General features: G+C 33.5%; 1 protein-coding gene and 1 pseudogene across 1 annotated transcript; both read left to right on the top strand.

Annotated features, from left to right (window-relative positions):
• The first annotated feature begins 4,127 nt into the window (after positions 1 to 4,127).
• LOC129881520 (laccase-17-like) lies at positions 4,128 to 6,749 on the top strand (annotated as a pseudogene).
• A 2,298-nt stretch (positions 6,750 to 9,047) lies between these two features.
• LOC129883420 (uncharacterized) lies at positions 9,048 to 10,721 on the top strand. The gene is made up of 2 exons (XM_055958097.1): positions 9,048 to 9,209; positions 10,446 to 10,721. Exons 1-2 carry the CDS (start codon positions 9,048 to 9,050, stop codon positions 10,719 to 10,721), a joined length of 438 nt encoding a protein of 145 aa, XP_055814072.1.
• The last annotated feature ends 396 nt before the right edge of the window (positions 10,722 to 11,117 follow it).

The raw sequence follows: 11,117 nt of genomic DNA, 5'->3' as shown, positions 1-11,117 counted from the left end.
TTGACCCTTATACGAATTCATCCTAAACTTAGCCACGACGGATCTTTTGGGCTTAGCTCGGTCCTAGGGGTCCTTGGTGACCCCACATCACCTCTAACACTGCTCAGTCCCTCAGAGACTCATCTTAACTCACGAATATATTTCAAGATACTCGAGTTTGACCCCTCCCGAACACAAGAAGGGTTCGAATCTTTGGAGAAATTTGAGGGGTGTTACAGCTATCATCAACTATATAGTCAAGATCAATTCATAGATGATAGTCACATAATGGTTTTCTCATGGAATCCATACCCAATCCATATATGTGTCGGAACATGATCCGATCTAATATGTGTCAAAATATGACACCCAATCCTATATATGTATCAAAACATGACACTCGATCCAATATATGTGTCGATACGTGACATACAATCCAATATCATAATCACAACCACAATCACATATTCACAACGAATATTTCAGATACTTGCACAATCAAGTAACAGGTTCATTGCATGCAACTGTTCATAATTAGTCATTTCATTAGTTTCATTCAATCTTCCTTTCATTAACAATATCTCATCAAGACTTCTTCATTCAAGACATCAGTTTTAGTAGAACAAGTTCAAGATTATGGATTTCACAGTCTTGAGATTATAGACCAATCACAACGTCATATCATTCACCTAACCATAACAATTAAATGCATGGTAGACATCACAGTATTACTCAATTGTTATTAAGAGTCTCTCTATGATATAGTCTAAACCATAACATACAACTACATGCCATCAGATAGGTTCATGGCATGAGATTTATCAACACTAAGTCATTCACATTTGCCCTTTATTTCACAACTCGCAATAGTCAGTATAAACACACACAATTATTGTATAATCCTATCCTTATATGCATCAATAGTCCATAATCCCCAAGTCTTAGAATTCCGTTATGACCCAGTTATTTTCTATACTTAATCTCACAAGAATCATTGGCCTTCTAATAGTTTCACCCAGATTAACATTCAAAGATTGAGTCTTTTTCACTGATCACATAATAATCATTACCCACAACATACATTTCCACTCTAAATAATAATTGACAATCATTTAATCATCCAGACTCCGTGCCCGAAGGCCTAGGCATAAAATGTCCTATCAATCTACATTATATTAAGCAATGAGAATGAATTTATAACTACTCAATTGAGAAAACCTAGCCTACCTGTGCTCCAAGCAATTGTAGAAAGATTATAGCACAATCCCTGACTTTCAAAAGGAGAATCAATGGAGGCGGCCTTAAATCTGTGGGTTGTAGCCTTCCTTACGTTAGGAATCTCTTCTCCCCTTCTTTCCAAGCCTAGAATAACTTCTTAAGGGTTTCTAGGGTAACCATCATCTATTTTGAAACTTAGGGGAACAATGAGATAATAAAAAAATGCCTCCTTTACATTCTCACCCGTCGGATCCCGCTCTGACGGCCCAGAACAGACAATGCTCAGTAAAATGAGCATAACATTTTACTCCAAACTTCAAATGAGGTAAATTTGGTGGCATTGGAAAAAAAACGCAAAGACCTTTAATTTGATAGGTCATGGAGCACCTAATTCATTATAGGCTGAGTGATATGGTCATTTGAAGTTGACCTTAGTTTAAACTCAAGTCCAAAACTAAATCGGAAAGACACTTTCAACTTAACTTTGAGATATGAGCATATTACGATCTTAATTCACAACTAATGCACTCGCATACCAAGGAATTGATCCTAGTATTATGATGAAAGAGATTCGTATACCTTTACCACAAATATTTTAAGTGACGACGGGCTAGATCGTTACAGGGGGAGATGAAGTAGGATTTTTTTTTAAAACTTTTATAAAAGAAATTTAATAAATAAAAATAAAACTAAAAAATTAGGGTGGAGGTGGGTATGATGAGAGAAAATGGTGGAGTAATGTAAGAAAAATATTAATATTTATATTTTATTTTATAATTTTTTTTGAACGGGAGGTAGTAATACTTTAATTTTAATTTTAATTAATTCTAATAATTTATTTAATTTTTATTAAGATGAAATGTTTTGTCCATGTGGAGTGTAATGTGATAAATGATTTTAAATGAAAGAGAGGGTATAGTACACACACCATGATGAGAGTGGAATAAAAGAGAGATGTGTATTTCTCAAACTAATAAGTGATAGTTTAGGTATGAAACTCACAGTCCTAATAGTTTAGGTAAGAAACTCAAAAAAAAAAGAATAGTTCAGGTGTATTTTTGACACTTATCTCATTAATTTACTATACCAATTCTAGACTTCTAGCACCTTACCTTGATTTCTGGCGTTATTATTATTATTTTTTCACTATAGCTAAACGTTGTTACAAATAGAGCAACCTACTAAAGGGAGATTTAATTTGGCTTTGTAGATATTCACTCGTGAATTCTTATCTTATAATTATTTCGAGAAAATGATCTGACTAGCTATAATTTGATCAATGAAAAAATGAATGTATTGATCTCCTATGTTATGTTTTCTATTAAAAGAGTCGTATAACTAAAATAAGATGAGTATGAGTTTTTTGTATTATAAATAATTTTTGACATTATCAAGTTATTTAAATAGCGTTTTTTTAAAATAACATATTTCTTACGTCTTAATTTAAATGACATAATTTGATTACGAGAATCAAATTTTTTAATTTTGACTGTCCATTCAGATAGATAATCTTTAAGGATTTTGAAAAAGTAATTTACATACATAAAAGTACTATAAGTTATAAGGATTACCAATTTAAAATATTTCATACGTAAAAATCATATATATAGGGACATAAGGAATATGTTTTACCTACTATAACATATATAGATGTTTTGATAGTGTAAATTAAAATTATTTACACTAACAATATAAAAGTTAGTTATTACTATAATTTTCTTAACATTCCAGTGAAGAAATATTTTAATAACGAAAAAACACTGTATGTTGTAAGGTCAAAATCATCCCTAGCTGTCTAAGCTAGCTTTAATTAAAATCCATACTTAGAAAGTGAAATTTTGCATGTCAAACATACTGATCAGTACAAGAAAACATGAAATTGGCAAGGAAATTTATCCCGTAATTCCTAGTTAATTTATCGCTAAAAGGCTCCTAATTAATTTTTTATTTTATAATCTATTAGATAATTCGTAGTTGAATGAAATTAGCATGATTTTTTTGTTTGGTCTAATCAACAAATCCACCATCAAGTTAATTACTGTTTAATACTTATGAACACTTAACAAGCAGGGGCGGAACTGAATAGAGTTTGCGGGCCGCGGCGGCTTCGGCCAAACAGTTTTAGTTTAAATCATACATTAGTCTAAAGAAATTCATTAAATATGTATAAATTATTTAATTAATTTAAATATAATGCATAAATTTAAAAAGTTAAAATTTGAAGCTTATTAACATCAAATCCCAGCTCCGATCTGCTTTTGTTAACAAGGCGAAGAAATGTTTTTGATAATGACAACACTATAATAAAATATGATAAAAACTTTCTCCTCAAGACTATCATCATTCTTGTTGGGAAGAGTGTCAAAATCTTGTCTATAGCTAATTAGCTAGCTTTCTATGAAGCCTTAATTAATCTAACCTCATGACTCATTTAGAAGGAAAATCCCTATGTATAGAGATAGTGAAATATTTTGCATGTCAAATATATTATTAGATTTGATTTCTCACTCGATGTTTGATATCTGTTTTGAAGATCGATTATACGAAATTCGCACAGGATAAAACGTTTCTTATCAAAAGTGATTCCATTACTCCGGAATTGAACCCTAGACCTCTAATTAAAAATGAAGAAGTACTTACCAATTCATCATAACTTCTCGTGATATATATCAAATATACTACAATTAATACCATACAAATATACAAATATTTGTATTCTTTGACACCACTCTAAAGATTGTTCTACAATAACAGTTGGTCTAACCAAAGATTGCTTACAATATAATCAATGCTATTCACTTTCTCTTCAACATTATCCTTTTCTTATTTATTTTTATTTCACCAAATCAACCAAACATCCTATCAAACAACTTCATATATATATATATACACACATATGAAACCTCCATGCTCTAGTAGAAAAAGATTAAATTTCTAAAGAAAAAGATTTCTTATTTTTTATTTTTGGGTGAAAAATGGGTGCTATTGGAATAATATTTCTTGTCTCTCTAATTGCATTATGTCTCCTCCCTAGTGTTTCAGCTGCAACCAGGCATTACAAATTTGAAGTAAGCATATTGTTAATTAGTTTCATATTTATATAGTGGAGATTTAACTTATACATACCGACATTATTATAAAAGTTACACTATATGTGTATTTTAACATGTTGTAGCCAGTAAGTTATACATACCAACCTTGCTACTAATCTCATTAATTTATTAAGTTACTGTCAGTGCATAGAAGTTGTTTCATGTTTTGAATTTCATCAGATCAAATTGCAAAATGTGACAAGACTATGTCACACCAAGAGTATGGTTACAGTAAATGGACAATTTCCTGGACCTCGTATTGTGGCAAGGGAAGGTGATCGTCTTGAAATCGAAGTGATCAATAATGTCCGAAACAAAATCTCTATCCACTGGTATATATACATAAAAAAATATTTACTATTATATAATTCACACGGTTCAACAAGCAATCGATGAAATTCGACAAGGATTAATGATATTTTTGTTGTTACAATAGGCATGGAATTAGACAACTTCATAGTGGATGGGCAGATGGACCAGCATATGTAACACAATGTCCAATTCAAACTGGTCAAAGTTATGTGTATAACTTCACTATAATTGGTCAAAGAGGAACTTTTTGGTGGCATGCAATATTTCATGGTTAAGATCAACTCTCTATGGTCCTATTATTATTCTTCCTAAGAAAAATACTCCTTATCCATTTGCCAAACCTTACAAACAAGTTCCCATCATCTTTGGTAATAATTAATTAAGTCATTATATATAATTATTAATTAATTTGTCTAAATTAGTAATCAAAAATACTAATAATGAATTGATGAATATATGCAATTTTATGTCATATAGGGGAATGGTTCAATGCAGACACTGAGGCTATAATTTCCCAAGCTTTGCAAACAGGTGGAGGTCCTAATGTTTCTGATGCTTATACTATCAATGGACTTCCTGGCCCTTTGTATAATTGCTCGACAAAAGGTAATATTCCTTCGTCTGTTCTAAAATGAATGACAGAGTACACGTGTACGACTCAAAATAATGATTGTATATGAGTAAAAATATTAACAATTTCAGATTTTTTTTACACAGATACTTTTAAATTGAAGGTGAAGCCTGGAAAAACTTACCTTCTTCGATTGATCAATGCTGCCCTTAATGACGAGCTTTTCTTCAGTATTGCGAACCATACTCTCCAAGTTATCGATGCTGATGGAGTTTATGTTAAACCCTTTGATACAGATACAATTATTATTACACCTGGACAAACTCATAATGTTCTTCTCAAAACTAAACCTCATTTTCCTAATGCCATATTTTACATGACTGCTAGGCCATATGTGACAGGTCCCGGCACATTTGACAACTCTATAGTTGTTGGAATTTTAGAATATGAATCGAAATCAAAACTCCATTTGAAAAATCTACCAATCTTTAAACCATCATTACCAGCGCTCAACGACACAAATTTTGTCACCAATTTTACAAGTAAATTAAGAAGTCTCGCTACTCCTCAGTTCCCTGCTAATGTACCTCTAAACGTCGATAAACATTTGTTTTTCACAATAGGTCTTGGAACAAGTCCTTGTGATCAAAACAAAACTTGTCAAGGACCTAATGGCACAAAATTCTCAGCTTCAATTAACAATGTGTCGTTTATACTACCTACAAATGCACTTCTCCAATCTCATTTCTTTGGACAATCCAAAGGTGTATACAAGCCTGATTTTCCTTATAGTCCTTTACATTGGTTTAACTACACTGGAAACCCTCCAAATAACACCTTAGTTAATAATGACACAAAACTTATGGTTTTACAATTTAACACAAGTGTGGAGCTAGTAATGCAAGATACAAGCATTCTTGGTGCTGAAAGTCATCCTTTTCATCTTCATGGATTCAACTTCTTTGTTGTTGGACAAGGTTTTGGGAATTATGACCCTAATAAGGATCCATCAAATTTCAACCTTGTTGATCCTATTGAGAGGAACACTGTGGGTGTCCCTTCTGGTGGTTGGGTTGCTATTCGATTTCTAGCCGATAATCCAGGTAATCTAAGAATTTGCTTTCGAAAAGTCTAGTATTATCAACTCGTTTCAATTTACGCGACACATATTTTTATTAATTAGTCCTAAAAAGAAGGACACATTTCTGTATTTAGTAACAATTTAACTTTAAAATATCTATTTTATCCTTAATGAAAAGATTTATAACTTCATACGTATCTGTATACTTAAATTTTGTACTCAGTCAAACATCATCACATATATCAGAACGGAAAAAGTGCATAGTACATATGCTAATGTATGATGTTGTTTGTCAATAGGAGTATGGTTTATGCATTGTCACTTGGAAGTTCACACAAGTTGGGGATTGAAGATGGCATGGTTGGTTCTAGATGGAAAACTTCCAAATCAAAAGTTGCCTCCTCCACCGATGGACCTCCCCAAGTGTTGAGGATTTAATTTCATTCAATTTTTGTACCTCATTTTTCTTTTTTTGGTAATTCAAAATACTAAGAAATTTGGAATCAATAACGAGAATTATTACCTTCTTTTTGAATCATTTTCGAAAAAGTTCATACATAGTAATTGACATTTATTTCCTTTAAAGCACATGAAAATAGTTTATAATTAAATTTAGGATGGTAAGATTTATTTAATTTTGAACCATTGATTTCACTCTTCGAGAATATGTCCTATCGGAGGAAAATAGCTAGTTAGCAGGTGGATAATAATAATGTCTTTAGGATAGAGATTTTCCTTTTTTCTCTTTGTTCTTTATCTTCTCATTTTCAATTCTAGTGAATTTAGCCACGCTTCGTGCTGTCATGAAAATATGTTTAACTTTATTATACACTATTTTTTATGAAAATAAAATAATTTTAAACAATATATATTTGAGTTAATTGATAAATGTGAATTATTTAAAAGATATACTACGAAATACGTAATGTATGAGCAATGTTTTTAGGCATAATACATAAATATGATTCTTACCTTAACTTCAGCTGACAACCATGCATAATCTTTAACTTTACTAGTTACACAAGTAGATACTTTAACTATTCAAAACTTGAACAAATAGATACATTCGTCCTACATGACAATTTTGTGTCCTATGTGACGTCCTACGTGTATTATACCACGTAGGACACGTGTATCTAATTATTCAATTCTATACAAATTTAAGTGTCTACTTGTGCACACCCAAAATTGGAGGACATAGATGTCAGCTGAATCCAAGTTAAAGAGCATATTTTTGTATTTGTGTCTTTTTTTAACGTTTACCTCTATTTCCTTTCTTACTTGTGTTCTATAAAATCGCGTGAGCTAGAAAAATGTGAATTGACCTATATCTTTACATCTCCACAAGCATTTTTCTTACAAACTTTTGAGGAAAACCAAATGGGCCCAATAATACTTAAATTCGAATTATTCAAACTTCAATATAAATACCAAATAAAAAACACATAAGTTACAAAAAAATAAGATATCTACTTGTATTACTTTCACAAGTTCCTTCTTTGTCGGCGAAGTCACCAGCGAGATCTCTAATCGATAATTTTAAAATTCTATCTATATGTTGAGGGAGAAGTTCTTCTCCGTCGTGTTTCCTCTGTGGTACTCCCCGTCGGTCACTTTCTCCGGCAAAATCGATTTGTAAGTTCTTAAATCTTTCTCTCTCTTTCTCCAGATTTACTACTTTCTGTCTTCTTTTTTATTTTTTCGGCAAAATTCTTCTTTCTTTTCTTCTTCTTTATTTTTTCGATGAAACTTTTCGTCTCCTTCTTTTGTTTCTCAGCAAAATAGATCTGTCCAGATCGGTCAAGATCTGAACTAGATCTACCAAATTTTGGTGGTTTCAAGTAGATTCTAGCAACATCCAAGCATTCTCGACAAAGTCCAGGGTTTTGATGCAAAATCTTTCTCACATCTTTCTCCGGTCCAGATCTGACGCCGCCGCAACTGGTGAGCCCGACGTCTTCCCAGTGGCTGTGTGCAACACCAGGTTGTATCTTTTCTTTCCTATTCTTAACTGATTTCTTGTGTACCGGTTCATGTTTTAATATTACTTCTTGATCAGTTTGAGTTAGTTGTGATAGCCTATTGTTCTTGATCTTTTCGCTTACAATTATTGTTCTTGATTTTTTTTCTTACCATTATTGTTCTTTATTTTCTTTCCTCTTTCTTCACTTATTGATTAGTGTTCTTGATTTCGTATATTTGCTTATTAATTATTGTGTGTTTTCTCTATTCTACATTCTATTATTTGTCTACTATTATCTCATTGTTTATATCTTCTTGATTTACTGTATTCTCTCGATTTGTTTATTCTCAACTTATAACTTTGTAGTTAATATATTATCTAGTGGCTTTAGAGACTGATGGTGGACTAGGGTCATGTCCTCGATTGGGATCGAAGGCGAGGAAAAATAAGGTAAGAGGGGAACGAGTTCTCTTAAGTTAAGAGTAGGATCGTGGAACATAGGGTCACTTACAGGGAAGTCCATAGAGCTAGTGAAGAGTCTTAAGATGAGAAATATTAATATAGCTTATGTTCATGAGACTAGATGGGTAGGTACCAAAGCTCGGGATGTGGATAGGTTTAAATTGTGGTATCAAGAGGCTCAAAAGATATAAATAGAGTAGGTATTCTAATTGTTGGAGATTTTAGGGAATGTATAGTAGAGGTTAAGAGGATCAGTGATAGGATGATGACTATTAGGCTAGTTATCGGCAGACTTATTGTGAATGTTGTCAGTGCGTATACTCCCATGTGGGCCTGGATGAAGAAGTCAAAAAGATCTTTTGGGAGGATATGGATGAGGTAGTAAGAAGTCTACCTAGCTCCGAAAAGATTTTCCTTGGTCATATCAGTACAACTTCTAGTGGTTTTGATGATGTTTATGAAGGCTTTGGTTTTAGGGAGAGGAACGGTGGTGGGGCATCTCTTTTGAATTTTGCTAAAGAATTTGAGTTGGTAATTGCTAAGTCGTATTTTCTAAAGAGGGAAAATCACTTGGTTACCTTTCGTAGCATAGTAGCTAGGACTCAAATAGATTACTTACTCCTCTGAAAGGGTGATAGAGGCCTTTGTAAGGATTGAAATATTATTACGAGTGAAAATATTACTACCCAACATAGAATTTTGGTGATGGACTTGGAGATTAAGAGGGATAGGAGGAAGAAGACCCTTTATGATTGACCGAGGATTAGATGAGAGGTGGGGGGCTTAACTCCCGTCCTTTCTCAAAAAATAGGAGAGAAGTTGATTGGTTTGAGGGCTTGGAGTAGTAGCGAGGATGTGAACAACATGCAAGACATGACTGCTAGTTGCATTAGAAAAGCAGCTACCGAGGTACTAGGAGTATCAAGAGAAATCTTTGATGGTCGTTAAGGAGATTAGTAGTGGAATGGATAAGTTCAAGGAAAAGTAGAAGCTAAGAAGGTTGCCTATACAGAGCGGTTGGAGTGCATGAATGAGGGTGAGAAATATAGGCTTAAAGATATCTGTAAGATGGGAAAGACAGAATTGAAGTCGGCAGTCATGAGTGCTAAGATGATAGTTTTTGAATACTTATATGTCGAGCTAGGGGAAAAGAGTGGGGATAAGATATTGTATAGGCTCGCCAAAGAGAGAGAGAGAAAAACTCATGACTAGGATCAAGTAAAGTGCATCAAGAGCGAGGAAAGTAAGGTGTTAGTGGATGAGACCTATATTAAGCAAATGTGGCAAACTTACTTCCACAAACTCTTAAATGAAAAAGGGGATAGAGACATTGTACTGGATGATTTGGCGCACTCTCATAGCCTTCAAAATTTTGGGTACTGCAGGTATAGTAGGGTTGAGGAGGTGATATATGCTATTCATAGGATGAGGAGAGGGAGAGCGACCGATCCCGATGAGATTCCGATGAACTTTTGAAAGAGTACTGACAGAGAAGGTATGAAGTGATTGACTAGGTTGTTCAATGCTATTTTGAAGACAACTAAGATGCCCGATGAATGAAAGTGGAGTACAATGGTTCCATTGTACAAGAACAAGGGTGATATCCAAAACTTTAATAATTACAGGGGTATCAAATTTCTAAGCCACACTATGAAGATATGAGAGAGAGTGGTGGAGATGAGAGTGAAGAGAAGAGTGTCCATTTCAAAGAATCACTTTAGATTCATGCCAAAGCAGTTGAATACTGAAGCAATCCATCTTATACAGAGACTGGTGGAGAAATTTAGGGAAAGAAAGAGGGATCTTTATATGGTGTTCTTTGATCTTGGAAAGGCCTATGACAAGGTTTCAAGGAACGTCCTTTGGAGGTGTATGGAGACTAAAGGTATTCTGATGGTAAATATTAGGGCGATAACAGATATGTATGATGGAGCCAAGACTCGAGTTAGGATGGTGGAAGGTGACTCAAAGCATTTTCCTGTTGATTTGGACACATTAAGGATCTGCGCTAAGCCCTTTCCTTTTTGCCTTGGTGATGGGTGAGTTGACACGATCTATTGAGGAGGAGGTTACATGGTGTATGCTATTTGAAAATGACATAGTATTGATTAATGAGACTCAGGACAGAGTTAATGATAGGTTGGAGGTTTGGAGAAAAACTTTGGAGTCCAAAGAATTCAATTTGAGCAGAACCAAAATAGAATACTTGGAGTGCAATGATAACGTTCAAGTATACCTCTCGAAAGAAATATAGACAATCGTTAGCAATATATTTACCCAATTAAGAGTTGGGGTTGATCCCACAGGGAATAGGTTGAAAAAAATCTATTAGCAAGCACTTTTCAATTGTAGTTCCTACTTCCCAAAAGCAAAAGTGCATAAAGTAAAACGGGGGTTTTGTTAATTTATTTAGTAACACTAAATGATGCAATAACAAAG

Source organism: Solanum dulcamara, chromosome 3, assembly GCF_947179165.1.
Source record: "Solanum dulcamara chromosome 3, daSolDulc1.2, whole genome shotgun sequence".
NCBI lineage: Eukaryota > Viridiplantae > Streptophyta > Magnoliopsida > Solanales > Solanaceae > Solanum > Solanum dulcamara.
This window is presented reverse-complemented; position numbering and strand designations above follow the sequence as displayed.

What these genes read in the sequence shown, in the direction of transcription:
- LOC129883420 (XM_055958097.1), top strand. Translation starts at nt 9,048, where the DNA reads ATGGATGAGGTAGTAAGAAGTCTACCTAGCTCCGAAAAGATTTTCCTT. An exon ending in TTGCTAAAGAATTTGAGTTG is followed by an intron (nt 9,210 to 10,445) that starts GTAATTGCTAAG and finishes CATCTTATACAG; the next exon opens with AGACTGGTGGAGAAATTTAG.